The sequence below is a fragment of the Electrona antarctica genome (assembly GCF_951216825.1).
Source record: "Electrona antarctica genome assembly, contig: scaffold_73, whole genome shotgun sequence".
Lineage (NCBI taxonomy): Eukaryota > Metazoa > Chordata > Actinopteri > Myctophiformes > Myctophidae > Electrona > Electrona antarctica.
In genome coordinates this window covers 429,799-454,798 of record NW_027638626.1, presented here as the reverse complement: position 1 = coordinate 454,798, position 25,000 = coordinate 429,799, and the positions used below count along the sequence as shown (strand labels likewise).

General features: G+C 47.5%; 1 protein-coding gene across 3 annotated transcripts in view; it reads left to right on the top strand.

Moving 5' to 3' along the window:
• LOC306917884 (protein phosphatase Slingshot homolog 3) overlaps positions 1-25,000 on the top strand; it is a 68,258-nt gene that overhangs the window by 35,803 nt on the left and 7,455 nt on the right. For 2 of the 3 annotated variants that reach the window (XR_013789264.1, XM_079530775.1), the window contains exons 8-12: positions 1,191-1,583; positions 9,132-9,225; positions 15,211-15,339; positions 17,687-17,733; positions 19,107-19,253. Coding sequence is in view for 2 of the 3 variants with exons in the window: in XM_079530775.1 (XP_079386901.1) it covers positions 1,191-1,583; positions 9,132-9,225; positions 15,211-15,339; positions 17,687-17,733; positions 19,107-19,253 (810 nt within the window). In the remaining variant the exon portion in view is untranslated. The remainder of the gene's footprint in view (positions 1-1,190; positions 1,584-9,131; positions 9,226-15,210; positions 15,340-17,686; positions 17,734-19,106; positions 19,254-25,000) is intronic. The other variant, XM_079530776.1, reaches the window with a different exon arrangement.

Here is a 25,000-nt window from a genome sequence, read left to right as displayed (position 1 = left end):
GCCTGACCAGTTTGTTTTGGGAAGTCTGGAGCCTGGTTTTAAGGGCCTTTGAGGTGCTGTGGTACCAGGAGGTGCATGCATAGTCAAAGAAACCCTGTACAAGGGCTCCTGTTAAGGTCTTCAAGGTGTTTTTGTTGACCAGTGAGGAGATCCTGTAAAGGAATCGGAATCTTGTTCTATGGTTGACCTTTTTGATTACGTTGGTGGCCATTTTATCACCGGAAAGATTAGCCTCCAGGATGGAACCTAGGTAGGTAATTTCATCTTTACGTGTGATAACATTGTCACCCACTCTAACCAAGAAGCCATTTGCCTTGCTGAGATTACTAATAGAGCCAAAGAGAGAGGATTCAGTTTTTCCCAGGTGTAAAGATAGTTTGTTATCATCGAGCCAGGTGCAGATTCTACCGAGTTCCGAGCTGAGGGCCTTTTCAACCTGCAGTTTTTTCCTGTCCGAGACTAGCAGTGCCGAGTCATCTGCGAACAGGAACAAGTTGCAGTCACAAGCTGAAGTCATGTCGTTAACATATATTAGGAACAGTAAAGGCCCTTGTATGCTCCCTTGTGGAACGCCACAGCTCACTGGGAGGGGGGGGGACAGTGTTCCATTCACCTCCACCATCTGTTCTCTCCCCTCCAGGTAGGATTGCATCCAGCTCACTGATGTGCTATCGAAACCAATTGCTTTTAGCTTGTTAACCAGTATGGAGTGGTTCACGGTGTCAAAAGCCTTTTGGAGGTCCAGCATGACAGAGATCTCCATGTGTGACACAGACAGACAGTTAAAACGGGTGCTGTGACAAGTTGACAACGGGTATTATTAGGTTCCCAAGTTGCATCGTTCTCAAGTAGGCCGGTGGCCGACGGGCATGTACAGGTCTAGTAATAATAATAATAAGGTTTCTATGCAGACCATGTGGTGAGTTTAATTAAAATGTGTGTTGTGGTCTTGTAGGTCAGTTCTCCAGGCCCCTCATAGTGTTGTGTGGTCTTGTAGGTCTGTTCTCCAGGCTCTCCATGGCTGCTGTGAGCGAGCAGTGAAAGGTCTGATCTATAGAAGGTCTACATGGTGTTATAGTGTTATAATGTGGTCTTGTAGGTCTGTTCTCCAGGCTCTCCATGGCTGCTGTGAGCGAGCAGTGAGAGGTCTGATCTATAGAAGGTCTACATGGTGTATTAATGTGTGGTAGGTCTGTTCTCCAGGCCCCTCATAGTGTGGTGTGGTCTTGTAGGTCTGTTCTCCAGGCCCCTCATAGTGTGGTGTGGTCTTGTAGGTCTGTTCTCCAGGCCCCTCGTAGTGTGGTGTGGTCTTGTAGGTCTGTTCTCCAGGCCCCTCATAGTGTGGTGTGGTCTTGTAGGTCTGTTCTCCAGGCCCCTCATAGTGTGGTGTGGTCTTGTAGGTCTGTTCTCCAGGCCCTCCATGGATGCTGTGAGCGAGCAGTGAGAGGCTCCGTCATCCCAGGCTGTGGTCTGGACTGGCTGACTCACTACCTCCCCCTGGTGGAGTCGGACCGTCTCTGCCTCAACGAGTGGGGAGCCATGAACGACCTGGAGTCTGTTCGCCGGGACAGCGGATCACAGAGGTGTGTGTGTGTGTGTGTGTGTGTGTGTGTGTGTGTGTGTGTGTGTGTGTGTGTGTGTGTGTGTGTGTGTGTGTGTGTGTGTGTGTGTGTGTGTGTGTGTGTGTGTGTGTGTGTGTGTGTGTGTGTGTGTGTGCGCGCGCGCGCGCTCTGTTTGACTGCACTGGTCCCCGAGGGGGTTCCTGGTGGTCCCCATGTGGTCCGGGGTCCTTGAGGGGGTTCCAGGTGGTCCCCATGTGGTGCGGGGACCACCAGGGGTCCTTGAGGGGGTTCCAGGTGGTCCCCATGTGGTGCGGGGACCACCAGGGGTCCTTGAGGGGGTTCCAGGTGGTCCCCATGTGGTGCGGGGACCACCAGGGGTCCTTGAGGGGGTTCCAGGTGGTCCCCATGTGGTGCGGGGACCACCAGGGGTCCTTGAGGGGGTTCCAGGTGGTCCCCATGTGGTGCGGGGACCACCAGGGGTCCTTGAGGGGGTTCCAGGTGGTCCCCATGTGGTCCGGGGACCACCAGGGGTCCTTGAGGGGGTTCCAGGTGGTCCCCATGTGGTCCGGGGAATAGTGAAAAAGAATTAAGCCTATAGCATAGCCTAAAATAGCCTGTTTCAGACAGACATGACAAATACAACCAGCAGAACAAAATATGCCAGCTAAATTCCAACTGAACCAGTCAGTAGATTGCAGCCTATCAATAATTAGGAAATGTCCCAGATGGAAAGCAAAAGGCAGCACCCGTTAATTAAACCAGCTAATGCTACGTTAGCTGTTTTATTGTAAAATATTGGAGTTGGGTAGGATTGTAGCTCCTGGCTTCTCTGTCCCCAAATCAACCGGCGGCGGGTGTGTGGCAAGCAGGCTTACCGAGGTGGAGTGAAGGCTCTTCCACAGCTAGAGGAGAGGGCAGATCTTCGGTCTTTGAATTACTTTTTTTCATTTGTTTTGCGCGCTTTTACTTTCCACAACAAAACACAACAGGAGTCAGGACGAGTTGTAACTAGGGTCAAAATTCAAATCACTAAACTGTCCGTGGTGCCACTGCTGACTGCTGAATAACACAGGCTACTGTCTGCGCAGGCAGGTGACTGCTGAATAACACAGGCTACTGTCTGCGCAGGCAGGTGATTGAATAACACAGGCTACTGTCTGCGCAGGCAGGTGATTGAATAACACGGGCTACTGTCTGCGCAGGCAGGTGACTGCTGAATAACACAGGCTACTGTCTGCGCAGGCAGGTGACTGCTGAATAACACAGGCTACTGTCTGCGCAGGCAGGTGACTGCTGAATAACACAGGCTACTGTCTGCGCAGGCAGGTGACTGCTGAATAACACAGGCTACTGTCTGCGCAGGCAGGTGACTGCTGAATAACACAGGCTACTGTCTGCGCAGGCAGGTGACTGCTGAATAACACAGGCTACTGTCTGCGCAGGCAGGTGATTGAATAACACGGGCTACTGTCTGCGCAGGCAGGTGACTGCTGAATAACACAGGCTACTGTCTGCGCAGGCAGGTGATTGAATAACACGGGCTACTGTCTGCGCAGGCAGGTGATTGAATAACACGGGCTACTGTCTGCGCAGGCAGGTGATTGAATAACACGGGCTACTGTCTGCGCAGGCAGGTGACTGCTGAATAACACGGGCTACTGTCTGCGCAGGCAGGTGACTGCTGAATAACACGGGCTACTGTCTGCGCAGGCAGGTGATTGCTGAATAACACGGGCTACTGTCTGCGCAGGCAGGTGACTGCTGAATAACACAGGCTACTGTCTGCGCAGGCAGGTGATTGAATAACACGGGCTACTGTCTGCGCAGGCAGGTGACTGCTGAATAACACGGGCTACTGTCTGCGCAGGCAGGTGACTGCTGAATAACACAGGCTACTGTCTGCGCAGGCAGGTGATTGAATAACACGGGCTACTGTCTGCGCAGGCAGGTGATTGAATAACACGGGCTACTGTCTGCGCAGGCAGGTGATTGAATAACACGGGCTACTGTCTGCGCAGGCAGGTGACTGCTGAATAACACAGGCTACTGTCTGCGCAGGCAGGTGATTGAATAACACAGGCTACTGTCTGCGCAGGCAGGTGACTGCTGAATAACACAGGCTACTGTCTGCGCAGGCAGGTGACTGCTGAATAACACAGGCTACTGTCTGCGCAGGCAGGTGATTGAATAACACGGGCTACTGTCTGCGCAGGCAGGTGATTGAATAACACAGGCTACTGTCTGCGCAGGCAGGTGACTGCTGAATAACACAGGCTACTGTCTGCGCAGGCAGGTGATTGAATAACACGGGCTACTGTCTGCGCAGGCAGGTGACTGCTGAATAACACGGGCTACTGTCTGCGCAGGCAGGTGACTGCTGAATAACACGGGCTACTGTCTGCGCAGGCAGGTGATTGTAGACTGGAGCTGCGCTGCAACGACAACGAGCAATTGAGATAATAGGCTGGCTGTGGCTATATAATATTACTGTATAATAATACTATAATAATATAATATTACTGTATAATATTACTATAATAATAATAATATAATATTACTGTATATAATAATACTATAATAATATAATATTACTGTATATAATAATACTATAATAATATAATATTACTGTATATAATAATACTATAATAATATAATATTACTGTATATAATAATACTATAATAATATAATATTACTGTATATAATAATACTATAATAATAATAATATAATATTACTGTATATAATATTACTATAATAATAATAATATAATATTACTGTATATAATATTACTGGGTAAAACTGCGTGTTATTGTGATCTCTGGCAATTAAAATATTCAGAATATATTTTTGTTATTTTTGATATTTTCATAACTTTACATAGAACATAAACTGAGGGTGCTATAAACCCCCAGGCACCCCGTGGTGCCGGGCATGCTCAGAGTCACAGACCCGTAAGGGTCCATTTGGTTCCATGTGTTACACTCTCAGAGTCACAGACCCATAAGGGTCCATTTGGTTCCATGTGTTACACTCTCAGAGTCACAGACCCATAAGGGTCCATTTGGTTCCATGTGTTACACTCTCAGAGTCACAGACCCGTAAGGGTCCATTTGGTTCCATGTGTTACACTCTCAGAGTCACAGACCCGTAAGGGTCCATTTGGTTCCATGTGTTACACTCTCAGAGTCACAGACCCGTAAGGGTCCATTTGGTTCCATGTGTTACACTCTCAGAGTCACAGACCCGTAAGGGTCCATTTGGTTCCATGTGTTACACTCTCAGAGTCACAGACCCGTAAGGGTCCATTTGGTTCCATGTGTTACACTCTCAGAGTCACAGACCCGTAAGGGTCCATTTGGTTCCATGTGTTACACTCTCAGAGTTACAGACCCGTAAGGGTCCATTTGGTTCCATGTGTTACACTCTCAGAGTCACAGACCCGTAAGGGTCCATTTGGTTCCATGTGTTACACTCTCAGAGTCACAGACCCGTAAGGGTCCATTTGGTTCCATGTGTTACACTCTCAGTGTGTTAAATGGCTGAATAGTTTAATGTCTAATTACTAGGGCTGACCCAAAAAAATCTATTAATCGACGGTCGTTCGGGAGTCGATCTTGAAATAAAAAATCATTAAAAAACAAGCGGCCCCTTTTGGTCCGCGAGCCTCCTCCGTCGTCACGTGTTAACGAGGAAGTCAACAGTCATGCCGTCCTCGCAGGAAAATAAGTCAAAAGTGACATGGTTTCATTTTAAAATATGCAAAGAAGTCCAAGACCGTGGTGGAAAAATAATGTGCCACATTATGCAAAGTTGGCACCTGTCGTAGCGAAGAGGATTCTATCCATCCCTGATTCACCTGTAGTAGTGAAGAGGATTCTATCCATCCCTGATTCACCTGTAGTAGCGAAGAGGATTCTATCCATCCTGATTCACCTGTAGTAGTGAAGAGGATTCTATCCATCCTGATTCACCTGTAGTAGTGAAGAGGATTCTATCCATCCCTGATTGACCTGTAGTAGTGAAGAGGATTCTATCCATCCCTGATTCACCTGTAGTAGTGAAGAGGATTCTATCCATCCCTGATTCACCTGTAGTAGTGAAGAGGATTCTATCCATCCCTGATTCACCTGTAGTAGAGAAGAGGATTCTATCCATCCCTGATTCACCTGTAGTAGTGAAGAGGATTCTATCCATCCCTGATTGACCTGTCGTAGCGAAGAGGATTCTATCCATCCTGATTCACCTGTAGTAGTGAAGAGGATTCTATCCATCCCTGATTCACCTGTAGTAGAGAAGAGGATTCTATCCATCCCTGATTCACCTGTAGTAGTGAAGAGGATTCTATCCATCCCTGATTCACCTGTAGTAGTGAAGAGGATTCTATCCATCCCTGATTCACCTGTAGTAGTGAAGAGGATTCTATCCATCCTGATTCACCTGTAGTAGCGAAGAGGATTCTATCCATCCTGATTCACCTGTAGTAGTGAAGAGGATTCTATCCATCCCTGATTCACCTGTAGTAGCGAAGAGGATTCTATCCATCCTGATTCACCTGTAGTAGTGAAGAGGATTCTATCCATCCTGATTCACCTGTAGTAGTGAAGAGGATTCTATCCATCCCTGATTCACCTATAGTAGAGAAGAGGATTCTATCCATCCTGATTCACCTGTAGTAGAGAAGAGGATTCTATCCATCCTGATTCACCTGTAGTAGTGAAGAGGATTCTATCCATCCCTGATTCACCTATAGTAGTGAAGAGGATTCTATCCATCCTGATTCACCTGTAGTAGAGAAGAGGATTCTATCCATCCCTGATTCACCTGTAGTAGAGAAGAGGATTCTATCCATCCTGATTCACCTGTAGTAGTGAAGAGGATTCTATCCATCCTGATTCACCTGTAGTAGTGAAGAGGATTCTATCCATCCCTGATTCACCTATAGTAGTGAAGAGGATTCTATCCATCCTGATTCACCTGTAGTAGAGAAGAGGATTCTATCCATCCTGATTCACCTATAGTAGAGAAGAGGATTCTATCCATCCTGATTCACCTGTAGTAGTGAAGAGGATTCTATCCATCCCTGATTCACCTATAGTAGTGAAGAGGATTCTATCCATCCTGATTCACCTGTAGTAGAGAAGAGGATTCTATCCATCCCTGATTCACCTGTAGTAGAGAAGAGGATTCTATCCATCCTGATTCACCTGTAGTAGTGAAGAGGATTCTATCCATCCCTGATTCACCTGTAGTAGTGAAGAGGATTCTATCCATCCCTGATTCACCTGTAGTAGTGAAGAGGATTCTATCCATCCTGATTCACCTGTAGTAGTGAAGAGGATTCTATCCATCCCTGATTCACCTGTAGTAGTGAAGAGGATTCTATCCATCCTGATTCACCTGTAGTAGTGAAGAGGATTCTATCCATCCTGATTCACCTGTAGTAGTGAAGAGGATTCTATCCATCCCTGATTCACCTGTAGTAGTGAAGAGGATTCTATCCATCCTGATTCACCTGTAGTAGTGAAGAGGATTCTATCCATCCTGATTCACCTGTAGTAGAGAAGAGGATTCTATCCATCCTGATTCACCTGTAGTAGTGAAGAGGATTCTATCCATCCCTGATTCACCTGTAGTAGTGAAGAGGATTCTATCCATCCTGATTCACCTGTAGTAGAGAAGAGGATTCTATCCATCCCTGATTCACCTGTAGTAGTGAAGAGGATTCTATCCATCCCTGATTCACCTGTAGTAGCGAAGAGGATTCTATCCATCCTGATTCACCTATAGTAGAGAAGAGGATTCTATCCATCCCTGATTCACCTGTAGTAGAGAAGAGGATTCTATCCATCCTGATTCACCTGTAGTAGAGAAGAGGATTCTATCCATCCCTGATTCACCTGTAGTAGCGAAGAGGATTCTATCCATCCTGATTCACCTGTAGTAGCGAAGAGGATTCTATCCATCCTGATTCACCTGTAGTAGCGAAGAGGATTCTATCCATCCTGATTCACCTGTAGTAGCGAAGAGGATTCTATCCATCCTGATTCACCTGTAGTAGAGAAGAGGATTCTATCCATCCTGATTCACCTGTAGTAGCGAAGAGGATTCTATCCATCCTGATTCACCTGTAGTAGCGAAGAGGATTCTATCCATCCTGATTCACCTGTAGTAGCGAAGAGGATTCTATCCATCCTGATTCACCTGTAGTAGCGAAGAGGATTCTATCCATCCTGATTCACCTGTAGTAGAGAAGAGGATTCTATCCATCCCTGATTCACCTGTAGTAGAGAAGAGGATTCTATCCATCCCTGACTCACCTGTAGTAGTGAAGAGGATTCTATCCATCCTGATTCACCTGTAGTAGTGAAGAGGATTCTATCCATCCCTGATTCACCTGTAGTAGCGAAGAGGATTCTATCCATCCCTGATTCACCTGTCGTAGTGAAGAGGATTCTATCCATCCCTGATTCACCTGTAGTAGCGAAGAGGATTCTATCCATCCCTGATTCACCTGTAGTAGCGAAGAGGATTCTATCCATCCTGATTCACCTGTAGTAGTGAAGAGGATTCTATCCATCCCTGATTCACCTGTAGTAGCGAAGAGGATTCTATCCATCCCTGATTCACCTGTAGTAGCGAAGAGGATTCTATCCATCCCTGATTCACCTGTAGTAGTGAAGAGGATTCTATCCATCCCTGATTCACCTGTAGTAGCGAAGAGGATTCTATCCATCCTGATTCACCTGTAGTAGTGAAGAGGATTCTATCCATCCTGATTCACCTGTAGTAGTGAAGAGGATTCTATCCATCCCTGATTGACCTGTCGTAGCGAAGAGGATTCTATCCATCCCTGATTCCCTGCCGCTGCCACTACAACCCTTCGGAGCGCATCTTCTCCAAAGCGGGATTTATTGTCTCTTTTCTGCACTAATATAAGTACGGTAACTATAATATTGCACTCTCAGAGATAGAGCCGTCTTTTAGGTTGTGCGAACGGTGCGGCTGCACATGGGCCTCGCGGAGTCGCCTCGCGCTAGACGGCATTTTTTTATTCTTTGAAATGGAACGGCTTTACGTCTCCAATAACGTGATCGAAGGTCAGCCCTACTAATTACCATATTTAATCACAGCTCGTCAGACAGGCTGTCTAATTACCATATTTAATTCCAGCTCGTCAGACAGGCTGTCTAATTACCATATTTAATCACAGCTCGTCAGACAGGCTGTCTAATTACCATATTTAATCACAGCTCGTCAGACAGGCTGTCTAATTACCATATTTAATCACAGCTCGTCAGACAGGCTGTCTAATTACCATATTTAATTCCAGCTCGTCAGACAGGCTGTCTAATTACCATATTTAATCACAGCTCGTCAGACAGGCTGTCTAATTACCATATTTAATCACAGCTCGTCAGACAGGCTGTCTAATTACCATATTTAATCACAGCTCGTCAGACAGGCTGTCTAATTACCATATTTAATCACAGCTCGTCAGACAGGCTGTCTAATTACCATATTTAATCACAGCTCGTCTGACAGGCTGTCTAATTACCATATTTAATTACAGCTCGTCAGACCGGCTGAACAAAGAGATGCTGATTAAGGATCATCTGAGAGACATCATGAGGACCGAAGACCTGGAGAACCTGACCTCTAAGATGGTAACCTTTCACCTTTCACCTCTAACCCCTAACACCGGGGCTCCACTGGGCGCGTCAGCGTCACCGTCAGGGAATGTTCCCTTTTTAATCAATGAAGGGTGGCTCCACTGCCCGCGTTGCGTTGCGTGACTGCATTCAAATTGCCCCGGTTCGTTTTTTGACGCACGTGACGGAGACTCAACGCGCCCGGTGGAGCCCCGCCGTAACCCTATATCTATATGAGGACTAAAGACCTGGAGAACCTGACCTCTAAGATGGTAACCTTTAACCCCTAACCTTTCACCTTTCACCCCTAACCCTATATCTATATGAAGACCTGGAGAACCTGACCTCTAAGATGGTAACCTTTCACCTCTAACCCCTAACTCCACTGGGCGCGTCAGCGTCACCGTCAGGGAATGTTCCCTTTTTAATCAATGAAGGGTGGCTCCACTGCCCGCGTTGCGTGACTGCATTAAAATTGCCCCGGTTCGTTTTTTGACGCACACGACGGAGACGCAACGCGCCCGGTGGAGCCCCGCCGTAACCCTATATCTATATGAGGACTGAAGACCTGGAGAACCTGACCTCTAAGATGGTAACCTTTAACCTTTCACCTCTAACCTTTCACCCCTATATCTATATGAGAACCTGACCTCTAAGATGGTGACCTTTCACCTCTAAACCCTAACCCTATATCTATATGAGGACTGAAGCCCTGGAGAACCTGACCTCTAAGATGGTGAGATTCAGGGCAGGATGCTCCATGGTGAATTAGTATTGTAACGTTCTCCTCGGCTTTGACATATATTTACAGCTTCAGTTCAGACACAACATGGACATATATTTACAGCTTCAGTTCAGACACAACATGGACATATATTTACAGCTTCAGTTCAGACACAACATGGACATATATTTACAGCTTCAGTTCAGACACAACATGGACATATATTTACTGCTTCAGTTCAGACACAACATGGACATATATTTACAGCTTCAGTTCAGACACAACATGGACATATATTTACAGCTTCAGTTCAGACACAACATGGACATATATTTACAGCTTCAGTTCAGACACAACATGGACATATATTTACAGCTTCAGTTCAGACATAACATGGACATATATTTACAGCTTCAGTTCAGACACAACATGGACATATATTTACTGCTTCAGTTCAGACACAACATGGACATATATTTACTGCTTCAGTTCAGACACACATGGACATATATTTACTGCTTCAGTTCAGACACAACATGGACATATATTTACAGCTTCAGTTCAGACATAACATGGACATATATTTACAGCTTCAGTTCAGACACAACATGGACATATATTTACTGCTTCAGTTCAGACACAACATGGACATGTATTTACTGCTTCAGTTCAGACACATCATGGACATATATTTACTGCTTCAGTTCAGACACAACATGGACATATATTTACAGCTTCAGTTCAGACACAACATGGACATATATTTACAGCTTCAGTTCAGACACAACATGGACATATATTTACAGCTTCAGTTCAGACACAACATGGACATATATTTACAGCTTCAGTTCAGACATAACATGGACATATATTTACAGCTTCAGTTCAGACACAACATGGACATATATTTACAGCTTCAGTTCAGACATAACATGGACATATATTTACGGCTTCAGTTCAGACACAACATGGACATATATTTACTGATTCAGTTCAGACACAACATGGACATATATTTACTGCTTCAGTTCAGACACACATGGACATATATTTACTGCTTCAGTTCAGACACAACATGGACATATATTTACAGCTTCAGTTCAGACATAACATGGACATATATTTACTGCTTCAGTTCAGACACAACATGGACATGTATTTACTGCTTCAGTTCAGACACAACATGGACATGTATTTACTGCTTCAGTTCAGACACATCATGGACATATATTTACTGCTTCAGTTCAGACACAACATGGACATATATTTACAGCTTCAGTTCAGACACAACATGGACATATATTTACTGCTTCAGTTCAGACACAACATGGACATATATTTACTGCTTCAGTTCAGACACAACATGGACATATATTTACAGCTTCAGTTCAGACACAACATGGACATATATTTACTGCTTCAGTTCAGACACAACATGGACATATATTTACTGCTTCAGTTCAGACACAACATGGACATATATGTACAGCTTCAGTTCAGACACAACATGGACATATATTTACTGCTTCAGTTCAGACACAACATGGACATATATTTACTGCTTCAGTTCAGACACATCATGGACATATATTTACTGCTTCAGTGCAGACACAACATGGACATATATTTACTGCTTCAGTTCAGACACATCATGGACATATATTTACTGCTTCAGTTCAGACACAACATGGACATATATTTACTGCTTCAGTTCAGACACAACATGGACATATATTTACTGCTTCAGTTCAGACACAACATGGACATATATTTACTGCTTCAGTTCAGACACAACATGGACATATATTTACACTGCTTCAGTTCAGACACAACATGGACATATATTTACAGCTACAGTAGACTACTGACTGCTTCAGTTCAGACTACATGGACATATCAGCTACAGTAGACTACTGACTTACTAAGCTATATAGTCTGCTACGCAGAAGGATGTCGGACAACTACACCTCGACGTGGTGGAAGGAGGTGGTGGAGGGACAGATCTTTAACCTCCACGTGAAGGAGGAGGAGGTGGAGGGACAGATCTTTAACCTCCACGTGAAGGAGGAGGTGGTGGAGGGACAGATCTTTAACCTCCACGTGAAGGAGGAGGTGGTGGAGGGACAGATCTTTAACCTCCACGTGAAGGAGGAGGAGGTGGAGGGACAGATCTTTAACCTCCACGTGGTGGAAGGAGGAGGTGGAGGGACAGATCTTTAACCTCCACGTGGTGGAAGGAGGAGGAGGTGGAGGGACAGATCTTTAACCTCCACGTGGTGGAAGGAGGAGGAGGTGGAGGGACAGATCTTTAACCTCCACGTGGTGGAAGGAGGAGGTGGAGGGACAGATCTTTAACCTCCACGTGAAGGAGGAGGTGGTGGAGGGACAGATCTTTAACCTCCACGTGAAGGAGGAGGAGGTGGAGGGACAGATCTTTAACCTCCACGTGGTGGAAGGAGGAGGAGGTGGAGGGACAGATCTTTAACCTCCACGTGGTGGAAGGAGGTGGTGGAGGGACAGATCTTTAACCTCCACGTGAAGGAGGAGGTGGTGGAGGGACAGATCTTTAACCTCCACGTGGTGGAAGGAGGTGGTGGAGGGACAGATCTTTAACCTCCACGTGGTGGAAGGAGGAGGTGGAGGGACAGATCTTTAACCTCCACTTGGTGGAAGGAGGTGGTGGAGGGACAGATCTTTAACCTCCACGTGGTGGAAGGAGGAGGAGGTGGAGGGACAGATCTTTAACCTCCACGTGAAGGAGGAGGAGGTGGAGGGACAGATCTTTAACCTCCACGTGAAGGAGGAGGTGGAGGGACAGATCTTTAACCTCCACGTGAAGGAGGAGGTGGAGGGACAGATCTTTAACCTCCACGTGGTGGAAGGAGGTGGAGGGACAGATCTTTAACCTCCACGTGAAGGAGGAGGTGGAGGGACAGATCTTTAACCTCCACGTGAAGGAGGAGGTGGAGGGACAGATCTTTAACCTCCACGTGGTGGAAGGAGGAGGAGGTGGAGGGACAGATCTTTAACCTCCACGTGGTGGAAGGAGGAGGAGGTGGAGGGACAGATCTTTAACCTCCACGTGAAGGAGGAGGAGGTGGAGGGACAGATCTTTAACCTCCACGTGAAGGAGGAGGTGGAGGGACAGATCTTTAACCTCCACGTGAAGGAGGAGGTGGAGGGACAGATCTTTAACCTCCACGTGGTGGAAGGAGGAGGAGGTGGAGGGACAGATCTTTAACCTCCACTTGGTGGAAGGAGGTGGTGGAGGGACAGATCTTTAACCTCCACGTGAAGGAGGAGGAGGTGGAGGGACAGATCTTTAACCTCCACGTGGTGGAAGGAGGAGGAGGTGGAGGGACAGATCTTTAACCTCCACGTGGTGGAAGGAGGAGGAGGTGGAGGGACAGATCTTTAACCTCCACGTGGTGGAAGGAGGAGGTGGAGGGACAGATCTTTAACCTCCACGTGGTGGAAGGAGGTGGTGGAGGGACAGATCTTTAACCTCCACGTGGTGGAAGGAGGAGGTGGAGGGACAGATCTTTAACCTCCACGTGGTGGAAGGAGGAGGTGGAGGGACAGATCTTTAACCTCCACGTGAAGGAGGAGGTGGAGGGACAGATCTTTAACCTCCACGTGAAGGAGGAGGTGGAGGGACAGATCTTTAACCTCCACGTGGTGGAAGGAGGAGGTGGAGGGACAGATCTTTAACCTCCACGTGGTGGAAGGAGGTGGTGGAGGGACAGATCTTTAACCTCCACGTGAAGGAGGAGGTGGAGGGACAGATCTTTAACCTCCACGTGGTGGAAGGAGGAGGTGGAGGGACAGATCTTTAACCTCCACGTGGTGGAAGGAGGAGGTGGAGGGACAGATCTTTAACCTCCACGTGGTGGAAGGAGGAGGTGGAGGGACAGATCTTTAACCTCCACGTGAAGGAGGAGGTGGAGGGACAGATCTTTAACCTCCACGTGGTGGAAGGAGGAGGTGGAGGGACAGATCTTTAACCTCCACGTGAAGGAGGAGGTGGAGGGACAGATCTTTAACCTCCACGTGGTGGAAGGAGGAGGAGGTGGAGGGACAGATCTTTAACCTCCACGTGGTGGAAGGAGGAGGAGGTGGAGGGACAGATCTTTAACCTCCACGTGAAGGAGGAGGAGGTGGAGGGACAGATCTTTAACCTCCACGTGGTGGAAGGAGGTGGTGGAGGGACAGATCTTTAACCTCCACGTGAAGGAGGAGGTGGTGGAGGGACAGATCTTTAACCTCCACGTGGTGGAAGGAGGTGGTGGAGGGACAGATCTTTAACCTCCACGTGGTGGAAGGAGGAGGTGGAGGGACAGATCTTTAACCTCCACTTGGTGGAAGGAGGTGGTGGAGGGACAGATCTTTAACCTCCACGTGGTGGAAGGAGGTGGTGGAGGGACAGATCCTTGTCTTTTTTCCGTTGCTCATTATGCAGGATGGACCACTGACTGATATGTATCCAGCCAGGTCGGTCATTCCATTTCTATTATCATTCACGCTGCGCAACACACACGCTTTTGTAAGCGAGGTGCTAAGCAAGGGTTGTTTTTGATAGACATCAATCCGTCCACTCCATGTGCGTGCGCGCGTGCACTCTCTGCGTGCACGGCTGCACGCTGTTTCACCCGCGTTTGGTTAAAAGTGAGGTTTGAACATTACAAACAAACTTTCCAAATAACTTTAGTATTCAATGTGTCGGGGTCTGCTATCCTGCTGCGTTGGCAGAAGGAAGAGCACGGAGCAGCGACACGGAGGGGCGGGGGAGGGGCGGGGGGAGCAGCGACACGGAGGGGCGGGCGGTGGGAGCAGAGGGGATAGATCTTTAAATGGACGCCGCATTGAGCCTCGACTAGTTGTCAGCTTGTAGATCTGCTCTTTTTTGGCGAACGACACCGCCGTACTACAGAAATATAAATGTAGGTATAGAACCGCGACTATAGAATGTGCACTTGTTGTATCAGAGCCTTGTCTTTATCACGATTGAACGGTCAAATTCTGTAGTCGCACGGTGCTATTTTTAGTAGCAAATGCGAGTACCTAGTCGCACTGTCGAGATCTATGTATCTGATGTTTTATAGGTCAGGATAGGCTTCGACATGCGACCATATAAGGATCTATATATCTGATGTTTTATAGGTCAGGATAGGCTTCGACATGCGACCATATAAGGATCTATATATCTGATGTTTTATAGGTCAGGATAGGCTTCGACATGCGACCATATAAGGATCTATATATCTAATGTTTTATAGGTCCGTTCGTCACTGGAGGACAGGATAGGCTTCGACATGCGACCATATAAGGAGTACATCGACAACGAGATGATGGTGGTGATGGCACAGATGGACAAACCCTCCAAGATATTTGACTTCCTGTATCTGGTGAGTTAACCCATTCATTACCAGATGTATTTCTGGCTGCGTTTAGCTAGATTTCACAACATTTAAAAAAAAACATTCCCAAAAAAGCAACATTTGTCATGAATTAAAAACAAATTTAGTGATTCTTTTTTCCCCCCAGTTAATTTCATGAAGAAATAAAATAAAAATCAAAGAAAGTCCATACATTAGAAAACAAATGTTTAACCCATTCTGTACGGGAACCCCTTTTGGTGTTTTAACTTAAGCATTATGTTATACTTTAGCTATTGAAAAATAGCAGATCTACAAGCTCATAGCGCGCCACCGAGTGGTGCGCTACGAGCTTGTAGGTCTGCTATTTTAGAAAAATCGTAAAAATGCGGCACAAATCTTTGAATATAATATTCTTTCAGAGCGAATGTTTTTTTTCCTCACCCGCAGTAGTCCGACTGGACTACTGCAACAGCATCCTCTACGGCACCACCACAAAAACCCTCAATGAACTCCAATATGTTCAAAACTCAGCCGCCCGCCTACTCACCTCCACCCGATCCAGAGACCACATCACACCAGTCCTCGGGTGCAGTACTTAGTTTAGACAGTTTTTGGTTTAGACTAGTCATTGGTTAGACCTACAACTATAACCTATCTCATCCCTAAACCTAACCTCCCACGGGGCAGCACACCTAAACCTAACCTTAACCCTAAACCTAACCTCCCACGGGGCAGCACACCTAAACCTAACCTTAACCCATGTCTAACCAATGACTAGTCTAAACTAAGTATGCACCCCCAGTCCTCCGTGACCTCCACTGGCTACCCGTGAAACAACGAATCGACTTCAAATTACTCCTCACCACCTACAAGTCTCTGCACAACCTGGCTCCCCCATACCTCTCCTCACCACCTAGAGGTCACTGCACAACCTGCCCCCCCCCCCCCCCCCCATACCTCTCCTCACCACCTAGAGGTCACTGCACAACCTGCCCCCCCCCCCCCCCCCAACCTCTCCTCACCACCTAGAGGTCACTGCACAACCTGCCCCCCCCCCCATACCTCTCCTCACCACCTAGAGGTCACTGCACAACCTGCCCCCCCCCCCCCCCATACCTCTCCTCACCACCTAGAGGTCACTGCACAACCTGCCCCCCCCCCCCCCCCCCATACCTCTCCTCACCACCTAGAGGTCACTGCACAACCTGCCCCCCCCCCCCCCCCATACCTCTCCTCACCACCTAGAGGTCACTGCACAACCTGCCCCCCCCCCCCCCCCATACCTCTCCTCACCACCTAGAGGTCACTGCACAACCTGCCCCCCCCCCCCCCCCCAACCTCTCCTCACCACCTAGAGGTCACTGCCTAACCTGCCCCCCCCCCCCATACCTCTCCTCACCACCTAGAGGTCACTGCCCAACCTGCCCCCCCCCCCCCATACCTCTCCTCACCACCTAGAGGTCACTGCCCAACCTGCCCCCCCCCCCCCCCCATACCTGTCCTCACCACCTAGAGGTCACTGCCCAACCTGCCCCCCCCCATACCTCTCCTCACCACCTAGAGGTCACTGCCCAACCTGCCCCCCCCCCATACCTCTCCTCACCACCTAGAGGTCACTGCCCAACCTGGCCCCCCCCATACCTCTCCTCACCACCTAGAGGTCACTGCACAACCTGGCTCCCCCCGACCTCTCGAGCCACACGCCCCTTACCGCTCCCTCAGGTCCAGCGATGCCGGCCTCCTTGAGGTTCCCAAACCCACCCCCCCCCCCCCCCCCGCAAATCCTGGGGCGACAGGGCCTTCTCTGTGGCCGTCCCCACCCTCTGGAATGCTCTCCCCAAACACATCCGAGACGCCCCCTCACTTCCTACCTTCAAACACATCCGAGACGCCCCCTCACTTCCTACCTTCAAACACATCAGAGACGCCCCCTCACTTCCTACCTTCAAACACATCCGAGACGCCCCCTCACTTCCTACCTTCAAACACATCCGAGACGCCCCCTCACTTCCTACCTTCAAACACATCCAAGACGCCCCCTCACTTCCTACCTTCAAACACATCCGAGACGCCCCCTCACTTCCTACCTTCAAACACATCCGAGACGCCCCCTCACTTCCTACCTTCAAAACCGCACTGAAAACCCACCTGTTCAAAATCGCATTTCCAATCTGATGTGTTTTTAAACTTGTTATATGCATATGTTTTTATTGGTTTTACTCTTTTAATTGTAAAGCGTCTTTGAGTGTCATGAAAAGCGCTAATATAAGTCGTGTGTGTGTGTGTGTGTGTGTGTGTGTGTGTGTGTGTGTGTGTGTGCGTGTGTGCGTGTGTGCGTGCGTGCGTGCGTGCGTGCGTGCGTGCGTGCGTGCAGGGTTCTGAATGGAATGCTGCCAACTCTGAGGAGCTACAGAAGAACAAGTGAGTTGTTTCTTCAACTGTTAACACAGTTTAAGAGCGAGGTCTCCGTCCTATTAATTAATTACGTGCGATGCCCAGGACGGAGATTATTGATATCAAAACCGACCGCTCCACAGGCTGGGAGCGTCGCTCCACAGGCTGGGAGCGCCGCTCCACAGGCTGGGAGCGCCGCTCCACAGGCTGGGAGCGTCGCTCCACAGGCTGGGAGCACCGCTCCACAGGCTGGGAGCGTCGCTCCACAGGCTGGGAGCATCGCTCCACAGGCTGGGAGCATCGCTCCACAGGCTGGGAGCACCGCTCCACAGGCTGGGAGCATCGCTCCACAGGCTGGGAGCACCGCTCCACAGGCTGGGAGCACCGCTCCACAGGCTGGGAGCGCCGCTCCACAGGCTGGGAGCACCGCTCCACAGGCTGGGAGCACCGCTCCACAGGCTGGGAGCGCCGCTCCACAGGCTGGGAGCGTCGCTCCACAGGCTGGGAGCGCCGCTCCACAGGCTGGGAGCGCCCCTCCACAGGCTGGGAGCGCCGCTCCACAGGCTGGGAGCGCCCCTCCACAGGCTGGGAGCGCCGCTCCACAGGCTGGGAGCGCCCCTCCACAGGCTGGGAGCGCCGCTCCACAGGCTGGGAGCACCGCTCCACAGGCTGGGAGCGCCGCTCCACAGGCTGGGAGCACCGCTCCACAGGCTGGGAGCGCCGCTCCACAGGCTGGGAGCGCCGCTCCACAGGCTGGGAGCGTCATTGAAAATGTTCCCCCCCAGTTTAGCCGACGAGATCGAAAATCTTAAAACATGAATAACTCTTGATCTAAATCATTCCGTCATTCCGCGGTCCCGTCGCTAGTCGCGTTAGAATTAATCATACCTCCCGTTGTTGTCGATCGCCTCGGGAGTGTTTTGGCTACATTTAGCTGCTACATCCACATCCGGGATAACATCCGGTCCGTCGGTAAATGTGCTCCGCTGCTATAAATCGCAGGGGGCTCTGATTTAATGGATTAAATAACCCTGGGTTATTAAATAACCCCGGGCCCTCAAGGTGTTAACTTCATACATGTATGTTCAGATGGTACTGTACAGGAAATGGACAGATGTTCAGATGGTACTGTACAGGAAATGGACAGATGTTCAGATGGTACTGTACAGGAAGTGGACAGATGTTCAGATGGTACTGTACAGGAAATGGACAGATGTTCAGATGGTACTGTACAGGAAATGGACAGATGTTCAGATGGTACTGTACAGGAAATGGACAGATGTTCAGATGGTACTGTACAGGAAGTGGACAGAAACAGAATCAGTGCTGGCTGTAGTTGTTTACAGTGTTGGGATTCATTGTTATTTTAACATTGTTACATTGTATCATTATGTTTACAGTGTAGGATACATCCTGAACGTCACCAGAGAGATCGACAACTTCTTCCCAGAATCCTTCACTTACATGAACATCAGAGTGTACGATGTGGAGGCGACGGACCTGCTGCCTCACTGGAAAGATACCTACACCTTTATAGACTCAGCCAGGTAGATATCTACACCCTAACACATATATAAATGCACCATTTACCATTTACTACACCCTACACCACCCTACCTACACCCTATATACACCCTACACCACCCTACCTACACCCTATATACACCCTACTACACCCTACAGACCTGCTGCCTCACTGGAAAGATACCTACACCTTTATAGACTCAGCCAGGTAGATATCTACACCCTAACACATATATAAATGCACCATTTACCATTTACTACACCCTACACCACCCTACCTACACCCTATATACACCCTACACCACCCTACCTACACCCTATATACACCCTACTACACCCTACAGACCTGCTGCCTCACTGGAAAGATACCTACACCTTTATAGACTCAGCCAGGTAGATATCTACACCCTAACACATATATAAATGCACCATTTACTACACCCTACACCACCCTACCTACACCCTATATACACCCTACACCACCCTACCTACACCCTATATACACCCTACTACACCCTACAGACCTGCTGCCTCACTGGAAAGATACCTACACCTTTATAGACTCAGCCAGGTAGATATCTACACCCTAACACATATATAAATGCACCATTTACCATTTACTACACCTTACACCACCCTACCTACACCCTATATACACCCTACACCACCCTACCTACACCCTATATACACCCTACTACACCCTACAGACCTGCTGCCTCACTGGAAAGATACCTACACCTTTATAGACTCAGCCAGGTAGATATCTACACCCTAACACATATATAAATGCACCATTTACCATTTACTACACCCTACACCACCCTACCTACACCCTATATACACCCTACACCACCCTACCTACACCCTATATACACCCTACTACACCCTACAGACCTGCTGCCTCACTGGAAAGATACCTACACCTTTATAGACTCAGCCAGTGTTGTGTTCAGATTATGTTTGGCATCCACCCACTAGAGGGTGGTAGCGTGGTGTGTGTAAGAAAAGAAGGAAGGCAGGTTGTATCCGCTGTTATGCATGTGGAGAGAGAAGTAAACAGACCGGTCTCCTAAATACTTGTCCCTGTGATTTATTTATGCACTTACTAACTTAACAATTGGCGACGAGGATAAAAACGAAAATGGCTCTGCTCGGATTACAACCGCCTGCTGCATTCCTGGAGTGCCCGGGAGAACCGAAAGTAACATTTGAAGCTTGGAAAAAGTTGTTTGATAACTACCTGGTTGCGATCGGAGGATCCAACTTTGCTGCGGAAAGGAAACGAGCTCTGCTAATTCACTGTTTGGGAACAGAAGCACAGAGACTGTACAATACATTGTTTGGGAACAGAAGCACAGAGACTGTACAATACATTGAACAGAAGCACAGAGACTGTACAATACATTGAACAGAAGCACAGAGACTGTACAATACATTGTTTGGGAACAGAAGCACAGAGACTGTACAATACATTGAACAGAAGCACAGAGACTGTACAATACATTGAACAGAAGCACAGAGACTGTACAATACATTGAACAGAAGCACAGAGACTGTACAATACATTGAACAGAAGCACAGAGACTGTACAATACATTGAACAGAAGCACAGAGACTGTACAATACATTGAACAGAAGCACAGAGACTGTACAATACATTGAACAGAAGCACAGAGACTGTACAATACATTGAACAGAAGCACAGAGACTGTACAATACATTGAACAGAAGCACAGAGACTGTACAATACATTGAACAGAAGCACAGAGACTGTACAATACATTGAACAGAAGCACAGAGACTGTACAATACATTGAACAGAAGCACAGAGACTGTACAATACATTGAACAGAAGCACAGAGACTGTACAATACATTGAACAGAAGCACAGAGACTGTACAATACATTGAACAGAAGCACAGAGACTGTACAATACATTGAACAGAAGCACAGAGACTGTACAATACATTGAACAGAAGCACAGAGACTGTACAATACATTGAACAGAAGCACAGAGACTGTACAATACATTGTTTGGGAACAGAAGCACAGAGACTGTACAATACATTACCGCTTACTGCTGATACATACGATGGAACCATGCTGGCTTTACAGACCTTCTTTACACCAAAAGTCAACATCGTTGCGGAGAGGTACCGTTTTAGGCAGCGTGCTCAGGCTGTGGGTGAGTCAATTGATCACTATTTGGCAGCGCTACGGGAGCTCGCCAAGACGTGCAATTTTGGCGCAATGGAATCTGAAATGCTACGTGATCAAATAGTTGAGAAGACATGCATGCCCCGCATCCGTGAAGAACTGTTGTTTGAGCACAAATTAACACTTGATAGAACTGTCACTTTAGTCAGAACAATGGAAACGGCTATGGCTGATGCCAAGACGTTTATGGAAGCTGAAACGAGTCATGTTAATGCAGTGTACAGACAAGGAAATAGGATGTCTGGAACTCAAAGCCCCAGGAGACAAAGGGAGGACAGACAAAGTGGAACCAGTCAGTGTTACAGATGTGGGTCATCAAGTCACATTGCTAATGATCAGTCTTGCCCAGCAAAGAATTCCAAATGCAACACATGTGGAAAAATAGGTATTTTTTCTCGAGTTTGCAGATCTGCTACAACTACATCAGTGAATGAAGTTGAACTGCCAGAGGTGCAGGTACTATGTGTCAACAACAGGAAGGCTGTTAGAGGGAAACTAATTGGAAATTTCACTCTCGCCACACCGAAATCCCAAATCTATAACGGTGACATGCTAGTTGACACTGGGTCTGGTGCTTCAATAATTCCAAAAGAGATATACATGGAGCACTTCAAGAAGAGCAAACTCAGCCCACCTACAGTACAGCTGCAGACATACTCAAAGCATAAACTGCCAGTACTTGGACGCCTTGAAGCTACAGTCACCAAAATAGGAGTGCTACCGGGTTTTTCAATGTTGTCGAGTCCGGCACACCTCTGATTGGGCTGGACATGTGTGAAGCCCTTAACATTGAGATAAAAGGAGGACGTTTGGTGGAACCGCCACCTATAATGGACTGTGCAGTTATCTCCTAACCAGAACCTCTACTCTCACCCATGGATCGAAAGGTGGAAGAAGGAATTGGACATGCTAAGAACTTTGTGCATAAAGTGCAAATCCGCTCAGATGTGAAACCTGTCCAGCAAAAGCTCCGCCGTCTGCCACTTTCAGTACGTGAGGCTGTCACCAAAGAACTGAATGAACTGGAAGAACAGGGAATCATTGAGAAAATTGATTCGTCTGAGTGGGTGTCCCCTATTGTTGTTACCAGTAGAAAAACTGGAAAGATCCGCATGTTTGTGGATATGAGGGAACCCAACAAGGCAGTGGTGCCTGACAGCCATCCCTTACCACTGATTGAAGACTTGCTGTCAGAGCTGCGTGGTTCTGTAATGTTTTCCACCTTGGACCTGAAAAGTGCATACCATCAGCTGGAACTGCACAAGGAGAGCAAAGGGCTTACTGCTTTCATTACACATGAGGGCCTATACCAGTACTGCAGGGTGCCTTATGGACTATGTTCTGCTCCTGCTGCATTTCAGAAAATGATGAAAGGAAGGCAGGTTGTATCCGCTGTTATGCATGTGGAGAGAGAAGTAAACAGACCGGTCTCCTAAATACTTGTCCCTGTGATTTATTTATGCACTTACTAACTTAACAGCCAGGTAGATATCTACACCTTTATAGACTCAGCCAGGTAGATATCTACACCTGTATAGACTCAGCCAGGTAGATATCTACACCTTTATAGACTCAGCCAGGTAGATATCTACACCTTTATAGACTCAGTCAGGTAGATATCTACACCTTTATAGACTCAGCCAGGTAGATATCTACACCTGTATAGACTCAGCCAGGTAGATATCTATACCTTTATAGACTCAGCCAGGTAGATATCTACACCTTTATAGACTCAGCCAGGTAGATATCTATACCTTTATAGACTCAGTCAGGTAGATATCTACACCTTTATAGACTCAGCCAGGTAGATATCTACACCTGTATAGACTCAGCCAGGTAGATATCTACACCTTTATAGACTCAGCCAGGTAGATATCTACACCTGTATAGACTCAGCCAGGTAGATATCTACACCTTTATAGACTCAGCCAGGTAGATATCTATACCTTTATAGACTCAGCCAGGTAGATATCTACACCTTTATAGACTCAGCCAGGTAGATATCTACACCTTTATAGACTCAGCCAGGTAGATATCTACACCTTTATAGACTCAGCCAGGTAGATATCTATACCTTTATAGACTCAGCCAGGTAGATATCTACACCTTTATAGACTCAGCCAGGTAGATATCTATACCTTTATAGACTCAGCCAGGTAGATATCTATACCTTTATAGACTCAGTCAGGTAGATATCTACACCTTTATAGACTCAGCCAGGTAGATATCTACACCTGTATAGACTCAGCCAGGTAGATATCTACACCTTTATAGACTCAGCCAGGTAGATATCTACACCTGTATAGACTCAGCCAGGTAGATATCTACACCTTTATAGACTCAGCCAGGTAGATATCTATACCTTTATAGACTCAGCCAGGTAGATATCTACACCTTTATAGACTCAGCCAGGTAGATATCTACACCTTTATAGACTCAGCCAGGTAGATATCTACACCTTTATAGACTCAGCCAGGTAGATATCTACACCTTTATAGACTCAGCCAGGTAGATATCTACACCTTTATAGACTCAGCCAGGTAGATATCTACACCTTTATAGACTCAGCCAGGTAGATATCTACACCTTTATAGACTCAGCCAGGTAGATATCTATACCTTTATAGACTCAGCCAGGTAGATATCTACACCTTTATAGACTCAGCCAGGTAGATATCTACACCTTTATAGACTCAGCCAGGTAGATATCTACACCTTTATAGACTCAGCCAGGTAGATATCTACACCTTAACACCACCCTACAGACACCTTTAGAGACACCGTCAGCTACCCTAAACCACACCCATACCTCATGTGACATCATCATCATACCCAGAAGTTACGCAGGAAGGGAACGCCTACTGAGTGGCAAAAACTACTTTCTGGCCTTGATTGACAGCCCATACATCCAATCAGAAAAGTCCTGTCTGATTGACAGCCCATACATACAATCAGAAAAGTCCTGTCTGATTGACAGCCCATACATCCAATCAGAAAAGTCCTGTCTGATTGACAGCCCATACATCCAATCAGAAAAGTCCTGTCTGATTGACAGCCCATCTCCTATATATCTTATGTCTTCTCCAATAGGAAGAGCGGTCAGTCGGTATTGGTCCACTGTAAGATGGGCGTGTCCCTCTCTCTCTGTCTCCTCCAATAGGAAGAGCGGTCAGTCGTTATTGGTCCACTGTAAGATGGGCGTGTCCCTCTCTCTCTGTCTCCAATAGGAAGAGCGGTCAGTCGGTATTGGTCCACTGTAAGATGGGCGTGTCCCTCTCTCTCTGTCTCCTCCAATCGGAAGAGCGGTCAGTCGGTATTGGTCCACTGTAAGATGGGCGTGTCCCTCTCTCTCTGTCTCCTCCAATAGGAAGAGCGGTCAGTCGGTATTGGTCCACTGTAAGATGGGCGTGTCCCTCTCTCTCTGTCTCCTCCAATAGGAAGAGCGGTCAGTCGGTATTGGTCCACTGTAAGATGGGCGTGTCCCTCTCTCTCTGTCTCCTCCAATAGGAAGAGCGGTCAGTCGGTATTGGTCCACTGTAAGATGGGCGTGTCCC